The 26,580-nt window shown below is 45.4% G+C and overlaps 1 protein-coding gene across 8 annotated transcripts in view; it reads left to right on the forward strand.

The window, feature by feature from the left end:
* SLC4A4 (solute carrier family 4 member 4) overlaps window positions 1-26,580 on the forward strand; it is a 231,685-nt gene that overhangs the window by 8,044 nt on the left and 197,061 nt on the right. For 6 of the 8 annotated variants that reach the window (XM_064450722.1, XM_064450721.1, XM_064450714.1 and 3 more), the window contains exon 2: window positions 717-843. The exons of 1 other annotated variant lie outside the window; for it this stretch is intronic. In XM_064450722.1, the coding sequence (XP_064306792.1) occupies window positions 833-843 (11 nt within the window). In that variant the 5' untranslated portion in view covers window positions 717-832. Of the gene's footprint in view, window positions 1-716; window positions 844-910; window positions 1,011-26,580 lie in introns of those variants that run through there. One more of the 8 variants, XM_064450718.1, reaches the window with a different exon arrangement.

A 26,580-nucleotide genomic window follows, 5' to 3' on the forward strand; every position in this document is an offset into this window, starting at 1 on the left:
GTACTGATGTACTGATCCTTCTGAGAACTGTCCTTGGCGCTCAACTTCTCGATTTCTCAGATTTGGCCATGGGTTAAACAGTTTTGGCTGTGTGCATGTGTGTTGTGGTGGGGTTCTGTTGTTCCAATTGGCTGTTGTGGCCTTGGTCCTTGTCTCTTGCATTTACTTCCTCCTTTATCCCAGCGAGTGTGGTTTAAGAACAGATTGGCTAATATGATGGTTTAATGATGGCCAAAATAGCCTTGGTCTCGCTGGTCACTCTTGAAGTCATAACAGCACAAACCACCTGATTTCATCCGCCTCCTTGAGAGTCCTTCTTCCCTTTCCTACTTGTTAAGAAAGGGGGTGTGTGTGGCGTTTGCTGTATAAGCAAGGATAGGTAGGAGCAGAAGCCCAATGCTTGTGATAGAATAATAATTCAACTGCCTCCATCAAGTCCTATGTGTTCTTGTCTTGGCCACAGAAAGAAAGAAAACCTTCTCATTGCTCTGTGATAATAAGCTGATCTGGTGCCTTTATGGGAATCCACCTTTGACAGAGCCCCGGGGCCTGCACAGCTAATTGAGAAAAGTTTTAAGCCGAAACCTGGCTCAGCTGGGCTGCTGACTGTTTCGCTGGCAATGAACAGTCCTTTTTTTTTTTTTCCTGCAGTTTGGCCCTGGGCTCTTCAGAGGCCTCTGGGCACAAGGTAAATAATCTCTTTTTATTTGTCATAGGCACCTGTACAGCTCCTGGTGTGGCTGGCAGTATCTGAGACTCTTGGAATCCTTCAGCGTATGCTGCTGTAAAGCTGAAAAGTGACTTATTTGAGAAGTACAAAGAGCGAGCAGAAATGCATCAAAGGTAACAGAGGAAGTCCACAGTGACAGCTGTGGCCATTTCTTTCTGACCAATCCACAGCCAAAATATGCTTCAGCTGTACATAACTTAATATTTTGGTTGGGCACTTCCAGTTTGCGGTTATATGACGGGAAGAGAGGAAAAACATAAACTGCTTCTCTTGTGTCAAGGTAAAAAGACATCCTCTGGAGCGTTTGGGATTTGGCTGTGGGCTGAGCAAGTGTGCCCTGGGTTGTAGAGTGATCGGAAAATATCTTGTGGGAAGAACCTCTGTGGTCCTATGAACCTAAAGGAAAGTGGGATTAGACTCTTGGGCTGTTCCATGCCTGAGGAATGCCTCAGAAGAAAAGGAAAACTGGTCCCTGCAGAGTGTGAAATGTAGCATTAACAATGGGACACTGTGTCCGTGCTACTGTTACAAAAGGTTTTTGCTCAGAGACCTGTCAGCATTTAATTACAGTTGACTTTTTAAACCGTCTTTCTTTTGGTAAAAGAACATTTTATTATTAAATCTGCACTTACGTTCACAGACTCAGGAATTTTGAGTGTTTGAATTGGTTGCAGAGGCAATTAAGCACCTAAATCCCTTTTGAGATGAGATTGTGCCAGTTCTTTCCGTAACAAGGGTGTACAGTGTTTATTCCTGCTTTTTATACAGCTGCCGTTTATGTTGGGGTTGGTTTTTCTTTTTTTTTTGTAAATTGTCTTTTGGCTCAAATAACTAAAGGTAACCTCTCTCGTTTTATTGCTATAGCCCTGTGACTGGTGCCTTATAATTATAAGGCACCTGGGAGGAATTTAGGCTAACAGTGATCTTCCTTCAACATGTTGTTGCATCACCCATGAAAAGATCAGAGAGATAACCCTTTGTCCTAGGTAAATTATAGAAAGTAGAGCAGCATAGGCAAGCTGGAATTACTATTTTGCAAAAACAATGTGTGGGCTGACTAGGAGAGGCCTAGGTGACCTCAAATGCAACTTGTGTCCTGGAGAAAGGAGATGTCCCGCTGCTCGAGTCCAAGTTGAGTCACCACCCCTGGAGGTATTTAAAAGATGTGCAGATGTGGCACTCGGGGACATGGTTTAGTGGTGGGCTTGGCAGTGTTAGGTTTATGGTCGGACTCGATGATCTTGAAGGTCTTTTCCAACCTAAATGATTCTACGATTTTAAAAAAAGTCCCAGAAACAGGCTGGTTCTGCCAAAGCGTAGATGGTCTCTGGAGACCACGTAGTGAGGTAGAAAGGGTGATAGCTCCAAAAGTCAGGCTGTTGTTCAAAATGTCCCCTCCTGCCCTAGTTTAAGGTAACAGCTAAGATGTGCTCTAATGCTAGGTATGATCCAAGCAGCTGATGAACAACCAGAGCTTGGATACGGACCCCTTAGATTTTTGGTCCTAGCTGCCGAGCAATTGAATGGATGTTCAAACAAGACTGATCTCCAAGGGTAGTACTGTTCCGCTCTAAAACCCAAAGTCTATACCACAGACTTCAGGAGTGTCATCTGAAAGTTAGTGTGTTCTGCTCTGTCTTGAAATGAGAGTGGTTAAGATCCTCTGTGGTCTGTAGCACTCAGGGACCAGCAGATTGAAAATACCACATTTGAACTGCCCTTTAGCTCTTAACCAATGTGGAAGCTCCCTTGGTCACCAACAGGTGCAGTGGCCTTCAATGATGAAGGGAGCAGGTGTTGGAAGCTGTCTGGTTTGCTGTTTTCTTACCTTAGTTTCTAGTCGCTATGAACGTGCATCTTCACATGGACAAGGTTCTTTGTCAGGCAGTGCTGGATTCTGTAGAACTTGCAGCTGTGGAATCATGCAATAGGAGGAGATGCCCAATTTGTTGTTTTATATGAACAACTATTAACACATAGCTTCGCTTAAATGTCCGTCCTTTTCCCCGAAACTTCTTTCTTCACCCGTTATTAAATAACCAGTCGTAAGCATTTGGCTACATTGCCTGATTATTCCTGGTATTTTTCTCAAAGAACAGGGAGGACCTCTGTCACGGACTCCTATGTGGTTCTCTCCAAAAGTCTTGCTTGCAGACTGCTGAAGAAGGGGGCCTGCTCCTAGATAGAAAAACTTTTTGTTAGAGTGACCTGTATTAAGTAACGGTTTGAAGTTCTCAGCCACAGGAGACTGTGCAACAGGTATCTGTGGAAAGCAGCTCAGCATTGTCTGAAAACAGGAGACTCCTAACACTTGAGAAATGACCGTCTCTTTGGTTATCTGTGGTGTTCGGGTTTATTCCCTTTGGAAGTGAACTCCCGCTTCCTCGGGGAAATAATCTGTGTGATTGAAACCGAGGGAGCTCAAGCACCTTGGTCTTTCTGAGAAATCCTCTCTAAGCCTCACAAGGCGCGTACCCCTTGGAGAGGTACTCAGAATTCATTCATAGCTCTTTGAAAGCATTGGCTGAAGAAGGGGCCGCTGGAGGGTGCTGTTGTCTTGCGCTTGGCCAGCATAAAAAGTGGTTTTTCTTAAGAGGCATGACCTGTACGGTTAAGGGATTCCCGTAGAAGACTAGCCTTTTTAAAAGGAAAGGGTCTGGGATTCAAGACTGACAAGTGTGGGGGTGTTGTGTAATAACATCCTATAATTTTATGAGAAATTTATGGCTCCTGGTCAAGAAGGGAAAGTTGAAGTGGCCTGGCTAGCTGTGGGCATTTGGGAGACCATATTTGTAAAGGCTGTAGAACGGTGAGCAAGCAAGAAAGCAACACCGCCAATCTGGATACAAACCCGAAGTCCGAAAGGCAGTAGGTAAGGATTTGGTCTAAACCGATGTCTTGGAGATTTCACTAAATTGTACAATTATATTTCAAATAAACTGCTCACCTGAAAATCCAATGAAGCAATGAAGAGTTAAAAGGAAGTAGAAAGTTAAGAGTAAAAAGGAAGGAAAGTCAGAAGTTGTTTTAGGAAGACAGTTTCTCCCAGAGAACACGAGTGACCATGTGTACCCATGCACCGTAGGAGGGAGTCTCGACAGACTTTTCCAGAGGTAAGGAGTAATAAGTCCAGAAGAAAAGCTATGTGTATGTACAGCTTATGTAGTTACTGAGGTCAAAACAGAAGCATTTCAGAGAAATGCGGTACCATGCTCTGTGAGAACTTGCGCCATCTGACTTCATTCCCGCTATTGCCCTGGAGGAGCAGAATTGCCAAGTTTGAGCCTCAGATCTGCTGAGACAAACACTGTTAGGATCAGGGATTGCACGGAGTCAGCGTCCAAAGAAAGAAGACCACGTGATTATATTTGGTGCTAGGGGATGGTTTGAAGCTGTGTCCTGAAGGAAAGTGCTTTTTAGCAGAAAGCTTTCAAAATTGAGCTTGCTCTAGTGTTGCAACAAAGGTGTTGGTCAAGAGGGAGTTTTGAATATCATTAGTGCTTCCGAGTAGTATTGCTTTCAGGCACGCAGTTTGAGATGGCTTCAGGCATCTTCCTTTTTCTTTCTAAAAATGAAGAAGGCGGAAGACTCTTGTTCAAAACGTATTGATGTTTAAAAAAAAAAAAAAAACTACGAAAAAAAGGCAAATTAAGTGTATTGTTTGACTTGACCTTCAGGCTTCCTTGACCTTAAACAGGCCACTGCATGTCATTTTATCTGCCTTTTACCATGCATTTAAAATGGGGCTGTTGCTAGTAGCCTACCTGATTAGGAGTTTAAAAGGCAAAGTTCAGTAGTATTTATGACATACTGTATATGTTTAAGGCATGGAATTCTGTCAGAGGAAGAGATTAGAATTGGACTGCCTTCAAACTGCAGTTTTAATAAACAGTGTGTGACTTCAGAAAGGAACGATTTCTTCCTTCATCTAGTTGCTGCTCTCATAAAAAGAGCATGTAACTGTGTATTTATGCCTACGTATGTGCATGTGCGTGTTTCATCACTGTTTTCTGCAAAGTTATAGGCTATGACTGTTGTGACCTCTCAGTTGTAAAATCCAAGTTGCAGAATGCATTGATTGGAGGATTGGCTTGAATGACTTCTATCCAAGGTGTGTTTGTGAAAGCTGGGACGACGGAGGGCAGAGCGTTAAGGGTTAACTGCAGGAATTTGGGGCTAGCTCACTGCCTGAGATGGAATGCATCTTTTCTAGGCAAAAGCTGCGAGGACGTCCTATGTGGCTGGTTTGCCTCCTGTCATCCGGGGAAGAGCTAACTCTGACTTCTCAGCTCACAGCCCTGGCATTCCTTGTTAAAAATTCCCGACTGACTACTCGCAGCTTGCCTTGTTCATGTCTGTGCAAAGATTTAGGAAAGTTATTAGGAGCTAGTGATAGCCAGAGGGCTGATAATAAAGCTGAAAGGAAACCATTACATGGTACAAGGTGTCACTCTCTTCATGCTTTTTAGAGTGTGCCGCCAGCTATTTTGCCTGCTTGGTGGAGTTTGGATGAGAAATGGCTTATTCCTTGGCGAGAGAGCAGTGCTTAGTGGTACGAGCAGTATTGTTTTGTTACTTACCGGCTAGTTTTTTCTCCGTTCTCAGATGAGAAACTTTGGCTATGTGTGTTCTTGTCACTAGGCCTTCTGTGACCTTGCAACTAAAGTCAGCATGTCTAACTACGAGAGTTGCTGTGGGAACAAGTTTGAAATAGGGTGTGTATGGAGTGGCGGCGGGATAAGAAAGGTTCTGCTCGGCCAAGCAGAAACGCTGATTTCACATTAGGGCGGGCTCAGCTATGCAGCAGTGGGCTGGCTGTAGCTTCTGGTGACGGAATTTCAAGTTGTCCCCCATTTAGTTAGTGTGTGAGGGATAACACTGAGCAAGGAAAGGAGCAGGGCAAGGAAAGCAGGGTTACTTTCTCAGCCAGAGTGCATCATGATACGCTGGTTGTGGGCCACGCGTTGCCATCTCCCCGTCTGGCAGGGAGGACGTCCGCGCCATATGACATGGCTTGCCAAAGCCACTTGGGTTGCTGGCTAGAGGGAGCTGCGTGGGTGACGAGGGCTGCTGGTACAGGGGTAAGGAATTGAAAGAGGATGCGGGTCACGTTTTTTTTAAATTCCTGATCACATATGGGTTATGGCATGATGCCACTGGAAAAGTAGACGGTGCTTCAGGTTTAGTCATGCCCTGTGCTTATTATAGTTCTGTTGTGGGATTCCAACAGCTTGCTAACTGCGAGCGCCTATCATTAGATCGTCATCCCAGCAGCAATCTGCCTCGTGGGAGGGAAGAGCCACTGGCAGCTGCCTGGAGACACTGGGTGGGAAGAGCTGATGCACAGACAAATTACATGCTAATCCCGAGTAGGGAAAAGGGTGTGATGCCAGCCATGCGGGACAGGGATTGTTGCCAGGCAGGTGTCTGCAGACCTGGTGCCTACCCAGAACAGGCACTCCGCTACTTCTGCCAGTGCTGGCCTTGCTCTCCCCAATTAGTAAACACTTGGGCAAAGTGTGCATAAAAATAACGCAGCTGGGAATCTAACTCTGCAGTGCCTAGGTGCGTGTGAGGGACGTTAGGTTAACGTGGGCATTTCTGCAGCATAAGCTGCATGCAGGAAAATTCTTCTTCCTGCTTTCTTGCGGGCCTTTGACTGCAAGAAAAGCAAAAGAGCAAGCATGAGAAAGCTCCCCAGGGAATGAGCACCAGGATAGGATTAGGATGAAGAAAGCACTCCGCTAAAGCTTGCCTTTCAGCAGCTGCTATCTTCTAATATGAAATTACAGCCCAAAATGTAGACAAAGAACATGAAAATGCAGGGGTGAAAGTGGCTTGCGATGCTCATGGCTAGTTTGGCTTTTTGTTTTAACTCAGCCCAGAGTTAAATTCAAATTTACTTATGTGATGAAGATATAACTGCTGGTTTTTGAGAATCAGACTGGCATTTAAATACAAGCTTAAGTTGTTTGTGTAAGTGTCATGCAGAGTATTCTCACGAAAGTGTTAGAATTTCGTGGTAATTTTGTTGTTTAATTTATGGCCAACTACATTTAAGAATGACCTCATTCTAATGTGGTGTATAGTGAGTATTCTCTTTTAGTAGATAAGCTCCTCAACTTAGCAATATGAAATAGGTCTTCCTTGCATAATATTATAAACCCCCATTAAAATGGAAAGAAACCTATAACTCGAAGTAAGTTTGGTTTATTAAGTTGGGGTAGGTGTAAACTCTGAGTGTTGGTAATGCTTGTCGTTAAATGGAGATGCTGGCACATAGACGCAGGAGGCGGAGGAACTGTAAGAAATATAAAGCCCTTCAATATTTGAGGCCTATTACACCCAAATCAACCTTTAACACCTCCTTTAGTACTGTTAGGTTGAAAATAACTTAAAGCAGAACTAGGAAAACAGCTTAAAACAAATCTGGGAAACTTGGTTACTTACAGAAAACGAAAATGAGGTTTGAAGACGATGCAAACCATCTCGGGGTTGCCTGTAACGTTTGATTTCCTTCGCACTGAAGCACCTGACGTGCCTGGGAGCGGCGAGCCTTGGCTGTGCCCCTGCCAGCCCCCGCTGGGTTTGGGCCGGCCCCTCGAACCGGGCCGGGGCACCGGGGCGCTGGCCGCCGCCGCTGGCCGTGGTGCTGAAGGGCGGCGGCGGAGACATGGGGGCCGCCCAGCAGCACCCCCGGACAGGCGACTGGGACAGTCTTCTCCCACTGGGAGGAACTGGGAGACGAGACACCCGCGCCGGACAGTCTACCCAGAGAACAGCTGTCCTGCTGTCTCTCTGTGACATGTTTTAAAGCCCCAGAGTCACGGTGGGAATGCCCTTTGCTTCTACCAGAGGTGACCTCACCCAGCAGATGGTAGATGCTTGAACGGAGGTTTCACACGGAGCGTGGTTTATCAAGAAGTGACGCGTTTCCGGTGGGTCTCGCTTAAACATGCTGAAGGCTTGGATTGTGGTTGATGTTGACTCTCACAGTGTAGGAAAATAGGTATGTAAAAGAGCTTTTGAGCAGAAGTGCAGTTGCTTGTTTGCCTGGAAAGTCTCTCTCTTAAGAGTTGTTCTGGGTGTTTAGAACTAGGTCTTCTAATGAATGGGAGGGACAATGCAGCCAACATATCCTTAGTGCTGGAACTGCATTTCTATCCTTGAGTTTTTACCTGTTTGCAGTGGAGAAGAAAATTCATCCTGTTGCCATGTATTCATTGGTTTGAAGGACTGAATGTGTTCAGGATGAGTGTGAAGAGCAAGGTGTTACTAAGTTATTAAAACCAAGTTTTTCCAGGCCTTAGGATTCCACATCTGTAGACTGTGGCGGTGCAGGCTTAGCTAGTAGTATTAACAGCAGTGTTTTCAGATTCTTCATCTTTTGTCTTCTTCCAGTGAATCAGCATCTATTTCTGTGTAAAAAGTCATGACATGAAACACCTTAAAACGGGCTGATCCCTACAATAATAAACAATTGAAAGGAAAAACTGAATCCTTGCTCCAGTAGAAAATGAAAGCCAAATTGAGCTTCCGAGGAACACCATTTTGTGATGTCCTTGATAACGGTAATAACAATAAAGGTCGTGAGAGCTCTGTCATCCTGAGACGTGATGTTGCTTGCTTAGAAAAGTGGACCCTGCTGAGGTGCAGATCAGGTACATCTGATAACGGAGATGGAACAGCCGTGTTTATTTCTAGAATGTGTCAGCGAACCTGTTTCTGGTCCTTGCTCTTCTGTAACAGTCAGGTGTTTATTTACATGGTCTGAAACTCAATGGCTTCTCCCGTAAAACAGAGTTAGTGTATCTGATTACTTAGTACCTTTCCTTCCCCTTCCATGTGCTGATGACATGAGATATTAGTAAGAAAGACAGAGGGGGAATGGGATATTTCTGATGTAAGATTATACTGTCGCCAAAAAGGACAGTTTCACCCTGACTCTAGCAGCACATTCCTGCCCCCTTCCCCACTGTGCTGCTGTGCGGGGGGAGCAGGGTAAGTCGGGACTAAGTCTCAGTTCTTGTTACTTTCCTTCCTGCTCCCAGTGTAGTTTTAGAGAGGTTATTTTTCTTGGTAGGTGACCAAATCTGAGGTCCAGTACATCTTTAGATTTATTGCTTTAGAGGGCACTTTGTTACCTTACAAGGAATTAAATTGTAAATATTGGTGTTGTAAAATACAATTTTTGGGATAATTTTGCAGATTATAAAATATCACAATGATGCAGTGGACATGGAAATCTATCAAACTATTTGTAAACTGGTCAGCAGTATGATTTTTGCTTTGGATGCTAATCCATACTGAAGAAAACAAAAGGAATTGAGAATCTCACTGAAAGCCTTACACTGTGAAGAAAGCGTGCGTTGAAGACACTAAAAAATGGATAAGCATGTATCCATGCCTGGCTATTGTGTATATTTGGGCCCTTCTGTTTGAAAGTATTAGCAGCTAATCTGAAAATGAATTGAAGGCGCTGCATTTTGGTTTGAAATATACACAATACATCCAGAAGTCAGTGACCTATTTAAGCAAGGAAATCTGACTGTACTAGCGCAACCTGTTATTAGAAAACCTTCACGTCTCCTCTTGGACATCAGAAAATTACTCATGATGCGTAAACTGGAAAAGGCCTGAAGTTTAGAAATCTGATTTCAGGTTATTTTGGTTGTTCTTGTTTTGCCTTCCTTGAATTTTTTTTTTTGACTCCACTGGCTGTGCGGCCAAAAATAGATAATACACTAGGTTTTGTTACCTCTGTCCTCAGTGGGCTCAGACAACATGGGACAGAATGTCTGAGTGCAATAAAGCTCTTTCTCACTAATAAAGTTAATTCCTCCTTAGTGGAAGGATAGCTGAAAATTGGCTGAGGATATGATGGATATTTGACAGTTGTTTTTTATAATGTTGCAAAATAGATAAAATATGCCATAATCATGTGATTATAACATGCTTTTGGTCACTGTAGCTACACCCTCTGCCGTGTCGTGCTGTAAACCAAGGTGATAAATGCTAGAGGTCAGTGACTGGTACTCTGCAGGTTGTCCGTATGGTACCCTGCACGAGTCCGGCACCGGTCTGGAGCTGCGGCAGCTCTTTCCATGCAGCGCCGCTTCCACTGTCACTTTTTATATAGGTCCACAGTGTATTTGCTGTTTTGCCTGCAGCTGTTCAGAGATAGGTACCGTAACTCTGGGTGTGGGCAAGTGTTTCATCTTACTGCTCTGTGTGTGCGTGTGTCACTATTCACTGAGGAAGGCCATACGGACTTTTGGAAAGCCGCTACAGAAATGGATGAACAACTTCTATTTTTCTTTTCTGTCTCCTCTACTGCTGATGGATCTTATCTGTGTGTCGTGGTTCAGCCTCAGCTGGCAACTGAACACCATGCAGCCGGGAAAGAAAGAGAAAATCTTGCTTTTTCACATCCCAGGCTAAGTGAGTCTTCCACCTGATGTCAAGCCCTGCCAAGAGCTCTCGGTGTGCACAACAATGGCGGAAGCTTTAAGGCACTCGGAGTTGGAGGAGAAGCTACAGTCTTTTAGGGTCAAAAAAAGTTTGCCTCTTCATCCACTCTATTAAGTCACCCTTGATTTATTAATTGGCAAAGGAGCGGAGCGGGGAGGGAATTGGTGTTTAGTGACAAGAGACTGCATCAGGTGCTGCGTATGAGAATGCGTTTCTGTAGTACTGGGTGGAGTATACAGAACTGGCCAGCTGAAGGCACACAGGGAAAGGTTAAACCCCGAAAAGAATAAGCAGGTTTCGTCCAGGCTGTGCCTGCCCAGGGTTGGCAGAGGAGAATTCAGTAAAGAGAGGCTAGATGTAAGCAGGCCCTTACAGAATAAGGGAAAAAAACACCGGATTATGAAACCAAAGTTCAAGATCTCTCCTAGAGCCTGCAGGAGAGATACTGGCACTGCTTCTGTAAGCAGGGACTCTTGTAAGTATTATGAAGAGCGTGGTTCCATTGCCGAGGGAGACGTGCTGCTTAGAGGTTGATGGGACTTTACCAGCAACGTTTAGAAAACGGCAAAGCCTGGGTACTTTTGCAGTTTTAGGCACTTCTCCCTATGAAGCCAAAGACAGGCTGTTGTTTTAAGGCTTCCAGGAATTCTTGCTCACAAAATCAATGAGGATGCTAAATATTACTTAAGCGTTATACCTGCCTGACTGATTTGGTAAGAAATGTCTGAAATGTTCTGCTTGCTGCTAGAATGTAGCCTATCCTGGGAGACAGGGTGCACTCAGTCAGCAGCTACGAAAACCGCAGCACTTTGGGATTCACCTGGAGGAATTTGTATAGCTGCAGCGCAGACCTTTGTGTAGGATCGTGACTCTGGTGTTACGCCATTGTACATAGGAAAAGACATACGAATTCTCTCTTCCCTAAGTCCGTGGGAGCTGCGTTCAGTGCTATTTCCTAGTGCTGTTGCACCTTTGGCAGCAATAAAAGAGACTCTGTTTCACCGGTGATCAAAACTCCCTTTGGAGAAATTTAGCTACCGGAGGAGCAGACTGACTCACTGTTTATGACATTGGCTAATGACGCCAAGTGTGTTCAGAGCGATTCGAAGGAGAACAGGGCGGCCACACTAAAAATTTTGATTCCTGTTTTTGCTTGAAGTTTTGAGAGATAGACTCCCTCAGACTTAACTAAAACCTACTTCCCGTGTGAGTTGGTATATAGCACTAGGTGAGAAATGGATATGCAGAAGGTTGAGGAGCTCGATCTCCCTAAAAAGCAAGAACCACCCCGTTCCCTTTCTTTTTTTTTTTTTAAACTGCCACTTTTCATGCTTTTACAGCTCTGGTATTACAGATCACTTGTGCTGTGTTCGTGATAACAGTTTGTGGACGGCTTTGAGAGGGCTTCAGGCTTGTGTCATCCCTATACCTGTTGCGGGGATGCTGACACACGGACGGCGAGGAATGTGCCTACAGCTACCGATCTTAGTGCGGCGGCGGAATATAGGTAGTGGTGTAGTTTTTATCAAATTATCTAGAGACAGGGAAGATGGTTTAAGTTTTCCTGTGGTACTTCAGGGGTCTTTGGTTGAACATGGTTCTTTTTACAAGTCAGAGAAGCTCTTCTGAATCACAAGCTAAAGGCTTTAGGTTTCCCTTTTATAAATGTATTTAGATAAAGGAATGTGGTGACCACATTTAGATTTGACTTTGCGTGGTTGCCATGTACTGTTTTCTGCTCCGACAGCTTAGACTTGCAAACGGTATTGCATGAATGCCATAGATGAAATTCTATGGGTTGCGATGCTTGTGGCACATTCTCGCTGCTTCCTGGTATTCAGTAAAACCAGTCGACTCGAAATAAATAATGGTCAACTGCTCTAATTTTAGCATAAAATTAAAATAACGTGCTGACTAGCATTATTGTTCCGAAGAGTGTAACATTACCCAAGAAACCGGCAGGACTCAGAAATGCGTTCTGTTGGAGAGCATTCGCACAATATCCTCCATAAACTGTTGTCTGTTGCTATGATACAATCAGAGAAGATCAAATGGTGGATAAACATTGCACAACTCATCAAAGAGATCAAGTAACGTGTATAGGTAAGGGGTGGGAGTAATTGTGGCATTGGTAGAGGTCTGGGGAGGGTTGGAGATCTGAGGCTGGAGAAGAGTCTTAGAAATGCCATGCGCCAGGGAGCAAAATGGGGGCAGATGAGGAACCTGGATGATGGAGGAAAAGAGAGGATGACATAGCATTCAAGCTGTGTAGGCAGGAAGGAACAGACATCCTAGTTAAAACACTGGTAAAAGTACTTGTAGGAATCTCCATGCATGGCACTCTTTTTCTGATCCCATGGCATCTTAGAAATATTTCTTCTTCTTCCCACACAAAGGAATCTGGCAAGCTTCCTCAGGAAACATTCCCACAAAAATATTTATGGGAGTTTTGTTGTGTGGTGGGTTTTTTTTTTTAATTTTGAATAATTTTTCTCACTTTATTCTATCTTGGTTTTTAGTTAGATGCTTCTTCGTTTTAAAAAGACAATCACTCTCTTTATGATGACTGCTTTTTATAATGTGAGTTTTTCAGTGTGTCAGAGCAGCAAGGTAACAATAGAGTTGTCTTCATTTCCCCAGTCACCCCAGACTCCTGGCAGTTGTTTGTTTCTTTCATGTATTTATGCAGATTTATTACGTCCATTCTTGTCTTCCCTTAGCAGAAGAGATCAAACAGAAGATAAACCACTCATGCCTGCAGCAGCACTCCCTCGTTGCCTAACTGCCTATTCTTCTTCCAGGCGCACCTTACTCCATCCCACACTGGGGAAAAGTGCTTTGGTAAATAGATTAGCCTTGTACTGTGTTCTCAGGGTCAACAAACAGAGTCTGGCAGGTTGGCAGAAGAGGGAGGATTTTCCAGCAAGCTGCTATATCGCCACTGAACATGTCTTGCCACTCTAACTGAAGTAAGAGGGAGTCATCTGAACTCTTCAGCTGATTAGTAAGAAAAGGCCTTGGTAGGTTTTTCAACCTGACGCTAGTCTGAGTTAGGAAAGGATTTCGAGTGATTTCCAGAGAAGTGGGTTCCTCCACCTATTTTACTGGGTGCCAGCTGAGACTCAGAGATAATGGTTACTAAATTAAATTAAACTTTACTGCTTTTCATTTCAAGAAGGAGGAGAAAGATCTCATTAAAAAGAACTGCAGAGACCATTTTAGAGCTCTTGATTCTGGTGACCTTTTAACAATGCACAGCAGCCCTGGAAGTAACAGTGCTCAAGTTCTTTGGCTTCAGAGAAGTGAAACCGATGTTCTGGCTCTGGGCTACTTCAGCAGGTGACATTTGTGGCACGTAAGGTTTTACAGTGTTCCGGTGACAAGTCTACAGATGTGACAGTTGGGTGTCAGCTCAGAGAGGAAGCAGCTCTTTTTTTGTCTTCGCATCACAGATAAAATCCCTTGTGTTTTGCGTTTTGGCGTCTTTAGTTGATTACTCAAGCTCAAGTGTGAGAAGGAATACTACAGAGCTAATTATAACCGCTTTTAATTAGATCCTGCAGCAACTCCTGCAATAAATTTTAAGGATATGGAAAGATATGATACCAGCAAGGATAGAGTGAAACTGTGTGTGTGTAGCTGGAAGGGAAGAGAAAACAAAGATGGGGGTGGGGGGGAAATATTTGGGTGTAGATCACTGCAGGAATCTTATATGGACAGGATACACCGAAGACAGGAGGCTGGCTAATAACTTACAGCCCAGGAGGTGCTGTTTCTGTCTAGATCTTCCTGCATAATCACACACGTGCCGTGCTTAATAAAGGGGAGACTAGACTGTCAACGCGAAAGATCTCTGCGGTCTGACCAGCATGAAAGTTCCCATCCGTTCCCTGGCGAGGAGGGCTCAAGGGGCAAAATCACTGACATAGGACAAAGCAGGGAGGCCTGCACCTTTGATGATGCAATTCTTTTTCATTGCCTTGAAAAGGAAAGTCATCCCTTGCAGATTATTTTCATGGCTGCGTTCTCCTTCCCCCCACCCCTCCATCTCTGATGCTTAGGACCTCTTAACAAATAATTTTTGTTCTACCAGATTTTACCCGATTCCCTGGTTAGTCTGACAGGCTCTTTTTGCTCGTAGCTTTGCAGTAAGGCTGTGAGAACTAGGAAGAGGGAATTTATTGCAGGAAACTAGTAGGATCTGGGCTTCCTTTTTATCCCACTTGTGTGCCAGCAGCTGGGAGAAGACAAGAAAGCCCGGTTAAAGCAGTGGTTGGGTCATCTGTTGTTGTTGGAGGGAAGATGGAGGATAATGGATGGCACTGGTGGAAAGGTACTATTAGCTTCGTAACAGAGATCTTAGGTTTTGGGGGTTTTTTTCTGTATTTGGTAGCAAAGGTCTGCTGAACTAGGGATATCAATTGATAGGCATTTAAATAGGGTTTGGGTTGGATTATTTAGTCTGAATATAGATGATTTCTCTTTGGTTCAAGTGAACGATGCACACGGTCTGCGAGTTAGGCGCTGCTTTACAACCAAATCGCAAAATGCCACCTGTTTCTGCAGCAGAGAGCATGTAGGTACGGTACTCGAACCATAACAGCCTCCTACAAAGCTGTGCACAAAGAGGTGTTGAGACACATGGACGTGCGAGTATTCTGCTGATATTTGGGAACTTGGTGAAGCAGCTGACGAAGCAGAACTCCTGATGACATTTCTGGTCGCACAGGAGTGTGAACCATTTCAAATGCCACGCTATGTCCTGAATGTGAAATAGGTCTTAGAAAACTGTGACGTAAACAGGTCTCACAAAATCACCTGCTTAAACAAGGCATCATTATGTGCCCCCTGTACCATTAGCAGCAGGGGAGGGTGGTGTTACCCTGCGAGGGGCAGGTTTTGGACATGATATATTATGATATGGTTAGCTGTAAGTCACCTCTGTCTTCTCTGTCTGTGATTATCTCTATCGCAAAGAAGGTGCTTAAAAAAACCCGTCTTTTAAGTACATAACCAGATGATTTGTTGATGTTAAACCGGATTGTAGTCCATGGCTTGCAATGTGCGGAAGAGCGGGCAGCAAAAGATAAATAGAAATCCCAGAAGAATAATAGAAATTAATAAGCACTTTCAGGTGGTAAAATAATTCTTTTGGGTACTCGGTGGTGTGGACGGAGTACTGCCTGAAGAAAGATGAAGTGGAACAGTGGAGCTCCTTATACAGGGTGCTTCATCCCTCCTTGTTGTTTTTTCCCTTTGCTGTCATTTCCCTGTTAATACTTAATTTGTCTGTAAGCTCTTCAAGGCAGGGGTTCTCCCACCAAAGGCACAACAGGACTAGGAGTTCAACTGCGACAGTCCTTCAGGCCAGTAAATGACGGTAACGTACTTGATGTCTCCCAGGCCGGAGCCCTGCGTCAGCACAGCTGATTTCTTTGAAACAGTGCCTTCCTTTTCCTCTTGAAAAGGCAAGCTCAAAGATTTTCAAACCTGGGTTTTGATATTTTTAACTTGATGCATTAGGTTTGTCAAGTTGTTTTCATCTGCTGTCTACTGTGGATTGTTTAGAATCTGCAGTGACAGTAATATGCTGACAAATATAATGCATTTTGCTTTCAGCTTTTAAAGTTACTGAAAAAAATTTTAATCTTAAGTCTTCCATTTTGTTTACTACTCGATGCCTTAGACTCTTCAAGCATTCTGAAAACAAAGTAAGGAGGGAAAAAAGAAGTGTTAGCAGGAAAAAAAAAAGAAGTGTTAGCAGGAAAATTCTTAAACAGTTCATTTTAAGAGTCTTGAACTTGTAAATTGATTTATTATGTCAAGTTTTGTAGGAAATGAACCTGCACCTTTAGGGCTGTGCACAACTTTACTTCCAGAGCGGCTGAAGTGCGTGGCTGGGAACACTCTCCCTCGACTTCAGGATCTCTGTGCTTCTGTGTTCATTAATTTTCAGACTGTCTGAGAAGGGAGTTCTCCTTGCTTCTTGTATGTGGAAATGAAAGCATAAAGAAGTTAAAGAAACTTGACTGGGGTTTCTGGGCAACTCAGGGGTCTCTTCTGAAACTCAAGTCAGGGCCTCTGAGTGAAATCCTGGTCCCACTGGCAGAACAACTGAGAGGGGCAGGTTTCCGCGCTTCCTGAGTATTAATAACACAAAGAAATGAATTCCTTTTTTCTGTAGTTTTCAAAGTGCCTTATCAAAGGAGTTTAGGGTCTTTATCCTCGCTCTACAGACAGGGAAACTCAGGCCATATGCAACAAAATACCATTGCTCAGGCCGCTTAGCAGGATAGTGGCTTCCTCAGGAATAAATTGCCCATCCTTTTTGTCCCAGATGAGTGCCCTAGCCACTGGGCACCTCTGCCATCCCCTGCTACGCGGCGCTTGTGTAAGCAGCTTGTCATCGCTAGGCAGGATTTGAGAGGACTAATGGGCAGCACTGGTAGCATGCTAGCTGGGCAGTGTCGCTTTCCGCAGTGCATCACGTTGCGCTGCCTGCATGTAATCTGAGATAATGGAAGCAGAGGGAAGCGATGCCTGCAATATTATACAAGAGCCAGTGCGGTGAGGACAACGCATTTCTATAAATACAAGCTGCGGATGCCTGACCCTAATGGGAACTAGAGCAAGCCCTAGAGCCGGTAGGGGATTTTGTTGTTTCTGAAGGGCTGGGACACGTACCCTCCTTTGGCAAGCAGAACCTATCGCTTCGATGTTATTCTGTCCGTTTCTTTGAATACCATTTTCCCCTCCTTTCCTCACCAGTATTAATTTGGGGGCCTTATATCCCTGCTCTCTCTCTTCCCCATTGCTTCCTTCATATCTTCTTCACTGCTGTAGTGTGGGACTCAGTGGGGGCCTCTGAGTCATCTCTAATAGCCTAACTACGTATCCCTCAAAGTAATTTTAAATTACCTGTCTCTGATCCAGCAGGAATGGTGACAGGTCCTCTTTAGAGCTCTTGACAATCCTTCCCTTAATACTGACCAAAAATCAGATGAGTAAAATACGTTCAGCAAGTGCGTGGTGCAAATCTTCAGACTTGAAGCCAGGGTATCTATAAACCAGTAACTTTATAACGTGGATGTAGTAGTGCGTTTTAAAGAGATTCTCAATGCTACCTCAACAATTACACCAGATTAAATAGGTTTTTTTCCTTTTTTTTTATTTTCTCTTTTTGAAACACCTCTAAAATACATTTGGGACTGAAGTGTGGGTCTTTTTCAAGAGAACGTTCATGTTTTTAGTAGGGATTTAGAGGGCAATACTGGCATGCAGCAAAAACTAGTAGACTGGGAGGGAGCTGGCCTGAGCAGTGATCTGACTTCAATGTGTCATCCCTGTGAGAGAGGTCAGAAGCCCTCTGGTAGAGTCCCCAGAGGCTAGGCAAGGTGGGGTGGTGCAAACAGCTTGCTTCCTTCTTCCCAAAGAGGCCCTTGGAGAAAGGAGCCCAGAACTGGGCACGCAGCGTGGACTAGAGGTTAGCATTGCTTGGTCTTAGGGACCAAGCAGGCCTCTGGGTGGGAACAACCCGCTCCCATCTCCAGTGTTTTGGCATCTCTGCAGGGTGGGAGGGAGGGACTGCTGCTGATGAAAGGAGTAGAAAGAGCAATTCTCTCTCCAAGAGAGGCTGAGGGCTACTTTTCCTGGCATCTGCTGCTGCTGAACACGGGCAGCTGAGCTGGGGAAGCCTACTTGTGTATCTCTGAAAAGGAGTGCCTGGTACCTCTTCCTGTCACTTGTAGGTAAGAAGGAGAAACTGGTAGTGGTGTCTTGAATTTACCTGAGGCAGAGCAGGTGAACTGCTATGTAAGCACTTCTACCGTGGCTTTCAAACACATCTTTTCATCATCAGCTGCCTCCTCCTGAGCATATTCCTGCCACAGCTTTGCACCTATTTCCTGGCACTTGGTGCACGCCCTGCCTCAGCAGGGGTAGGTTTTGTATGTCCTGCACTGTGAAGCAGGCTCTCAAGGGAAGGAATTGGCTTTCACATAACCTTTGCATCTCCTTCTGAGTTTTATCTTTAAAGGCACATCTCAAGCGTTCAGTGCCACAGCAAGTTTTAGTATGCCCTGTTACTTGTCAGAAAACTGTGCTAGCTGTAGAAGCCAGAAATGGACATTTTAATATGTAGTTAAAAATAGCTTTGTTTGGCTTAAAGCACCCTCCCCTACCTGGTATTAATTTCCATGGAGTCGAGGAATTTTAAATTCTCGTGGTTCCTGTGATGGCTGCACACTGAATTTGGAATATTAACCCTTCCAAACAGGCTTTTAATAACACCAACAGTAAGTTCCTTCCAATGACCCAAAATGCTTACAAACTGTTACGTCTTAAAGGAGGGATAACTGCTGAATACTCTGCTGTGTTGTTCTTCTGTGTTTTTCATTCTTTTTCTCTTTTCTTGTACATCTGAATTCAGCACTATTCAATTCTTCATTAGGTGTTCCTGGCCTGGCAGCAACGTTGCTTTGGCTTTGTTCCTAAGTACAAGTTAATGTAAGGGTGCCGTTCCAGCTTTCCAAAGAAAAAAAACCCCAAAACAGAATAACCTGACAGGCTAGTTATCAGGCTGTGGTTACGTGTTCAGGTGCATCAGACCTGTATGTGTTATCAGATCATTTGGCAGTACCGACCTCATTTGGACCAGGTACGAAAACACAGCCATGTTTCGGTTTCATAAACGGGAATACACCAAGCTGGCTGTGGCAGAATAGATGATATCTAGTCAGTCATAAACATTGCTCCATAAAATGCTGAAAATCTTGCATTGGTAGGGTGAGCTCGTGCAGTGTGGCGCTTTGTACTGTGCGGCTGTGGAGTTCTTGTTCTGCTGCAACGCTTCCTGAAACCAGGCTCGTTGTTTTTTGGCACTGCGATTTCTGTTCCTCATTTAGTCTTGTGTTGGTAAGTTTGGCAGTTTATTTGGGGAGCTTCAAGCGGGAAGATGTAGCGGTGGCATTGGGAGAACCCTTCCTGAAGGAATGGGGTGCGCCTTAAGAGCTGCATTAGTCTTGAGATACTTGTAAGGGCCCTGTTTAACTTTGGTATGTATGTAGGCTGCGGGAGATGAGAAGTACTTCTGGGGGGCTACAGCTGTGCATCCAGGCTTGAAGGAGAGCTGGAGCGGCTCAAAGAACATGTATGGCGACTGGCCTAATGAACTGCAGCAATGAGGCAATAAAAGGATTTGGAGAGTCTGCAAATGAGAGAACCAGCAAAAGTACCAGTGTAACAGAGGAAGCAGTCAGAAGAAGATAGGCTGGGAGGTAAATAGGGGTCGCCCTGGGAGGTTGAGAAGGAAAGCCTGTGTGTGTCAGGTACTGCCTGAAAGACACTTGAAGCTGCAAGCACAAAAGCTATCTCCTTGTTTGACTCTGCCGCTGCTTAGGGGAGCTATGTATTAGGTAGCTTTGTAAACGAAAGGCCTTGTATCACAGCGTTCAGACCTGTGGAATTTTTTTCTTCCTGTGGAAACTATCCGTTGGCTAACTTCTGGGGGCAAAAAACAGGCAGAGTTTTCTGCACTGCGCACTTAACGTGCTGGCCTGAGTGTTATTTCTATTGCTTATTACCATCCTTTAAATCAAAAACATGTTTAAATGTTTTAAAACTTGTTTCCTCTGTTTCTCAAAAGTCCCAGCAAAAAGGCAGCAAGAAAAAGTAGGTGTTGTAAAGAGTTAATTATGGAAGGAAAATCTCTTCTGAGGCTTAACTGGAGGCTAATAACGAGTTTCCATTGCCTGGAGGTATCTTGGGATGAGAAGAAAATGGGCAAGGCACAGGAGTGGGGCTGAAGCTGGTTTTGTTCCCTCCGTGCTGTGGATGAATAAATCCGTTCTTTGTACTTCCATCAGTAACTCACAGATGATGGCACCTCCTCTGTGTCCCTGGTCCACACAGATACTAAACATTCTGAAGCAGAGACTGTCTCTGAGTCTGTCTTTGTACAGCAAAGCAGGATGCTGGCAAGTTTTGTGCAATAATATACAAACACTATAATCAAAGCTGCTGTTACCACAGCTACGCTTGCTTCAACAACTTAAAAAAAAAAAAAAAAAGAAAAAAGAAAAAGGACTTCAGCCATACATGATCTGAGCTGATTCATGCTGGAAATGAAATGCTTTGCAGGCGACTTGCAAAGTCCCAGGTGGAGGGGAGAAGGGAACAGCTTTCAAGCTATGTAGTTTATCTCATACACTTGCCTTGAAAAAGAAGGCAAACGTGCTCTGTTTGCTTGTCTGCCAGAAGTAACTGCTAAGTAAGGTATGTGATGGGTTTAGGGAGAACTGGAAGTAAGGTGTATGCTGTGTTCTGAGAGAATTGGCTGAGAGGAGTTAATATACTTAGAAAATCTCAGCCACCTCAGTGTCTGTGATAGGAGCCGTGTGGAGGCACATCTCGCTTTTTGAGCGAGTAGGCAAGTCCTTGCTGTTGGGCACAGAACCAGGATGAAGGCAAGTACAGACACCATGAAGAGTAAGTGATGTAAGGGAGCAGCACTGTGGAGTTCGTGGCTGAACCCACAGGTTGCCAGTGTCTTTGATGCTTATGTACATCAAGAAAACGAAGGAAGCTCTGTTCTCTTGCTTGCCCCTTGGTTGTGAAGACTTTCTGCTTTTCTCCTAGCATGGAGACATGCATGCAAAGGTTTGAGATGTGAAGTTACCTAGCGCAGCAGACAGCTGGGGGTGGCAAATTGGGCAATTTGCCTGTGCTGACGCCCTGAGGAGGCAACCTGGCTGCTGCAGCCGACCTCAGAGGCATGGGCTGGGCGGGTGGGATGGCTGTTAGTGACCGCCAAGGCACTTCTTCCTCCTTCAGCAAGGTGACTAGCAGTCTCAACTCTCCTGGCTCTCCATTCCAGCCCTGCTTTGTTCCCTCCTTTGTTTTTTGGTGGCAGGTGCGATCCAGTCTTCATCTGGAGCTGGACACAGCTCTCCCTTCTCAGCACGGCAAAATTCGTTATTGCTGGTGCTTCCCGAAGGCGGCTGGGGTCGTGTTGTGTCCTCACGCGTACGCGCACACGCTGCTGTAAGGCGGCGGGGCCCCACGGCAGGAGCACGGGTAAGGGCTTAGGTAGAAGTAAGCGTGGTCGGCTTGTTGAGGGGACCGTGTTTTCAGGAGGAATAGAGGAGGGAAGGGATTAAATGAGGTGAGTGGGGTGAAGGGTCAGGTGCTTGCAGAGAAGGCCAGACTAGCTCCAGTCAGGCCCAAGATGGGCAGTTTGGACCACGGACAGATAGCTGACACGTATTAGTTACAATGTCACTAGGTGAAGAGCTCAGCTTACACCTAAGGCATACACAAAGCAAACTGTAGTAGTGGGATATTCCTATTTGTTCCGGACCCCACGTCCTCCTTGCTGGCAGTAGAAAGGTTGGGTTTTCACCGTGTTGCCCCTACTTTTGCGCTCACCCTGGTGGTGGCAAGCATTGCTGCTCTTGCTTGGCTTTCAGTGGCTTTACCGGACACGCTCCCACAGTCGACTGGTCAAATGAAGCAAAATGTCACAGGGGGGAACTATTTTGATCTCTTTCACTGGGGGGGGGGGGCAGAGGGGAGGGAAGAAGGGGGCCATAGTAAATGTCATAACGGACCTGAAGTTGAAAAGTGTTCCTCCGAACTCGGACGATGTTTGCTGGGCTCTGCCTCTCTCTTTGAGCTGGAGCGAATGTGGAAGGTGAGCTGCTGCGAATCACTGTTTCTCTGCCTGCTAAAGGAAACTCGATGGAGCAGCTGGGTCTGTGGACGGACTGGAGGTAGGTCTGGGCAGCCTTGCTTTGGGCTGGACAACAAGAGGCAGAATAATTCAGGAGGGATGTGGTGACTTCCAGTCTGAAATCCTTACGCTTCCTTTTCCCTCTGTGAGAGATTTGGTATTTCAGAGAGTTTCTCATGTTGATACAGGACATGACCAGTATAAGCCTCTCTCATCTTTTTGCACCAGGTTCTGTTACTGTAATGCAGGAGAGCTTTCTAGACAGTCTTAGGAGCTGGTGAGTCCTCTTAAAGCAAGCTCTTGGGTTTTCTCAGGTGGATGTAAATCCTGTGCCTTGCAACACGTTTGAAAGAATACAAACATCCAGTGGAAACCTGTCCATTTTGCCGTGTGTTACTGCTTGCTTAACTGATGCTGTGTGCATGATTATAGAGTGATTTCATGAAAAGTCTTTTTTTTTATCCTGCGTGTGATCTGCCCAGCCTGCACTAGCATATTACTGTTACTACTTGGATAACATCAGGCTTGTGGTTTGCTGTCAGTGGCAAACGCTCTTGCTGAGCCAACTTTTTGATCTGTTTAAATCATTAAGATAAGTGGCATAGTATCTCCCTGGAACGTTGTGATAGCAAGATAAACTGTATTCAGAGTAAGGAAAAGGAAGGTTGTACGTCTGTATCTCTCGGAAACTGTTGAATGTTTTTAGGCCTTAATCTGCAGCCATAACTACCCAGCTCTAAACTGCAATTATTAATTGGAGAAGAGCCAGCAAATGCTGCAGAGTTAGAACTGATGTTCTGAGAACTGTGGAAAACAAAGCTGGGGAGCAGAGCAGCGAAGGGAATTGGTTTGTGATAACTGCGTGTGCAGGAAACAATGAGAGACGGAGGAAGACAGGGGACGTGTATAATGGGCTCTGTGTTTCTCAGACCTTGTTAGGAAGACGTGGAATAAATAAGGCTTTGAGTCATTCTCTTTTCCATATTTGAAAGCCTCCTAAACATGTCGTCACAAACAATCTGCGTGCTGAAGATGTGCAATTCGATAAGGTATGATAGGTTGTGTTATATGTGTGACAATAAGGGCATGTCTAAACACAGCAAGTATTTTCCTTCTCCTGTGGAAAATGTTTACATGAAAAAGCAGAGTTTAGGTTTCATCAGCTGAAGTCAAAGACGATGGCACCTAAAGCAGATGCCTCTAGTAAAGCTGATTGCTTGTAATGAGCGACTAGTTGGTTTGTGCAAACTTATGGGTGAGAGGAAAAATGCAGGGAGTCAGTTGATATCTCTGCAGAAGTAATATAATTTGCTAGTCCAAGAATGTGAGTGACTCTGCAAGATGCAAGTCAGTGAGGAGCAAGGTCACGTAGGAAGCAGCTGATGATTAGTTCGAAAAGGCCCACTGGCCATGTGGGACCAGGGAATGCTTATTGGTGGAGTGGGGGAACCGAAGTACTGGGGTACATCACTTATACCATGGGAAGGGAAAAGTTGGGACTGCCAAGCTGAGAGGGAGCTCTGGAGATCTGAGCTGGCTGCTACAGCTTTCCCTGTGAGACTGAGAGTCACAGGGCAGCGACTGCTGCTTGCTGAAAGAACAAGCCTAGCTTGTCCAGCGCAGGAACTGCTGCCCTGCTCTCTGGGTCTGTCCCCTGGCACCGGCTGCATCTTGTGCCTGCTTCCATCCTACAGCAGAGATGTGAGGGCAGGGGTGGCTGGGGTCTGGCCAGGAAACCCTGCGTTAGGACAGAGCAGGGTTTTCCCTGACTCCCTTGCTGGGAAACAACCCACTTGCTGGGAAACAACAGCCTGCTGTGGGAGTGCTCAGGGCCGTTCTAGGCTGCAGCGCAGGTGAGAATGCGAGAAGTATAATGCTGGCTTACAGCCAATGGTAATTCTTCCTACCATTCTTCCTCCTTTTATTTTCTTTCCCCACCCCAAAGCATGGGAATGTAGTAATTGCATTTTGACCCAGTTTCCAAAATCACTGTAGCGTAGACTTTAAAGCGGGGGGGAGCCACTTAAGAATGACAACCAGCCATTAGCTAGTACCAGTGGGGCAGGAACATCAGCAGACTGTTAGAAGTATGCACTAACAGGCTTGTAGAACAACTGTTATCCTGCATGTTTTTATGGAGAGAGACAAAAAAAAAAAAAAAAGTAATTGCATCTACATTTTTTTACATTTGATCAGTGATATGCAAACCCTGTAAAACCCAGTTCAGGTTGACTTCAGTTGAAGCACTCCAAGCATAGATGCTTGTGTCAAGTGCCTAGATTTTCAAAACTTGGCTGGAGGTTTCATGGCAGCCTTTCTTGTGGTTATTTCTGGCACCTCTGGCTGCCAGTTGGAACGCGGGGCTATAGATATGTGTGGAAGTGGAAAGGAATGGGTGTGAGCGCTTGTGTGGAGTAGGAGCCTTTTAATAGAAACAGGCTTGGTTTAAGATGGGTTTTTGCAATGCGCAAAGTCTTGGGGAGCAGATATAAGTAAGAAATCCAAACCAATTTCCTCATTCCGGCTATTAATACAAGCGGGGAAAAAAGGTCCTTTGAAGTGATTTCAAACAACAACTAATATCCCCTGGAATCTCCCCATCAACTTGGTAAGGAGTCTTGATGTGAGAAGGAAGTTGGAATTCAACCTCAAAATAAGATGGGCGGCAAAGTAGAAAGAAGAGACCAGAAGGCATTGTCCTGAGTGCTGGGAATACAGTTTCCCCAACTTCTGCTGCCTCAGGAGGCTGCCGTGACCCAGTCCGAGGGACGGCCCCAGTTCCTTTTGGGCAGGGAATTGTAAAATGCTTGCTGAGGGGCAACGAGAAGCAGCTGTGAGGCTAGTCAGAAATTTCTAGACGGTGTGTGTTGGGGGCCCCCTTTGCACAGAAGCACCATTCCCCTGCCTTCCTAGTTGAAGCCAGCGCTCAGCTCACGATGTGGTGTTGGCTTTGCTCCCATTTCTGAACGCTTTGGCTTTGGCTGCCACTGGCCTGGTTTGTCCATTGGATTGAGTTAGGGAGGGCGTCCCAGAAGCAGATGCTCTGTTTCTGCATCTGTAGTCTTCAAACCACAGTGGGACCCTCACCCTTCTGGGACCTTACTGTAATATATATCCAGTGTCACTACATTTCAGGGGGGGAAAGGGTTGAGCTAATGCTACTTCCAGGGCATAGGTGGCACCTGGAATGGTTGCACAGTAGGCCTAGGAATACCACCGGTGCTTGGGGCATGTGTTAATGCTGTCTCTGCTGCAGTGGAGAAACAAAGGATGTTAGTGCCTCAGGCAGCATTTTCCCCACCAAGAGCAAGGCTGAAAATGAAGACAAAATCATGCCCTGGAAGGCAATTTGTTGCGGCTCCACTGCAGAAAATAGCTTTGTAAGAAAATGCTCTAGTCTCAGAGGAAGACCTGGTAGGTGCCTCGAGGATGTCCTCTCCCTTGGTGGGGAAGGATGGGAGCTTTGAGACGCGACTGTGAGTGTGGGGGGAAAATGCAAGCGAAAAGTTCAAGGCTCCGAGTGATGGAGATATGCCTCGTATGTTTGCATTAATAAAATGATATGTGAGATTCTCCAAAGGAAATATTTTATTCTGGTGTTGTATAAGCATAAAATGAAAGCTTGCCCTTTGACAGCAATACTATTTTCTTAAAATGCTCCACCAGAACATGCTGTCCCTTCACTCTGTCATGCCCTGAGTCACGTAAAGCACACAGAACAGAATGTTGTCTCAAGAAAGTTGTCTCCTGTTGCTATATAAATGTCGAGGTGAAGCCAGAGTTTATTAGTTTTTAAGGCAGAAGATATTGTTTCTGCACATTTTTACTTCATACAGTGCCTTAATTTCTATTAGTCTTTAGCTGATATGCCTTGACTTTATTTTGCTAACTGGAAGCCTGTAGAAACTGAGGCCAAGCGCATCCTTCATCGCTCTCTTGGACGTGGCAGCCTGGTCCCCTGAGCGATTCTTGCAGATGAGTGCTTCTGAGGTGCTTCACAGCCAGGCTCCGCTGCCTGCCCTTACTGTTGCTTGCAGAGCACCGGGCACCAGGCAGTCCTTGCCCTTGAACTTGTGCTCAACAAATCGCCTCCTTCCCATGGAGACGAGATAGGGATTTGTTCTGATATGGGCTCTTTGCTGCAGCCTCATCTAGGGACTGCTGCTGGAGGTAACCACGAGAGGTATTTAAATAGGTGGTTTCAGCAACAGGTCTTGTGGGTAGATTCCTCCTCAGAGCTGTTCCTCTGAGCTGGCTGGTGTTGCCTTGCGTGAAGCGCACAGCTCGGCTGTTGCTGAACTGGGGAACAACGTTTGGAGTACCTGACAGGGTTGGCCAGGGAAGGTTTTAATTCCTAAAGGTCTTCAGATCCAAAGGTCTTCAGATAGAGTGTTTCCTTTGGGTGATCTCTCTTTGGGCTTCTCTCTTCCTTTGTGATGAATCCCCAAGACCTAAGGCTACTTCTTATCTGCCCGAGCTTGCAGAAGCTGCTGTAGCAGAAGGCTGCTGGGCTGGGAAGAGAGTTGAAAGAGCAGCCAGCTCTCCACGATGCTTTTTCCCTTCTGGCCTCATGGCTTTTGAGCAGTCATCTCGCAGGCAGCGCTGTGTTCTGCTTCCCCTTTCCTTATTCCGGCGTTTCGTGGAACCGTGT

The sequence above is a fragment of the Phalacrocorax carbo genome, chromosome 4 (assembly GCF_963921805.1).
Source record: "Phalacrocorax carbo chromosome 4, bPhaCar2.1, whole genome shotgun sequence".
NCBI lineage: Eukaryota > Metazoa > Chordata > Aves > Suliformes > Phalacrocoracidae > Phalacrocorax > Phalacrocorax carbo.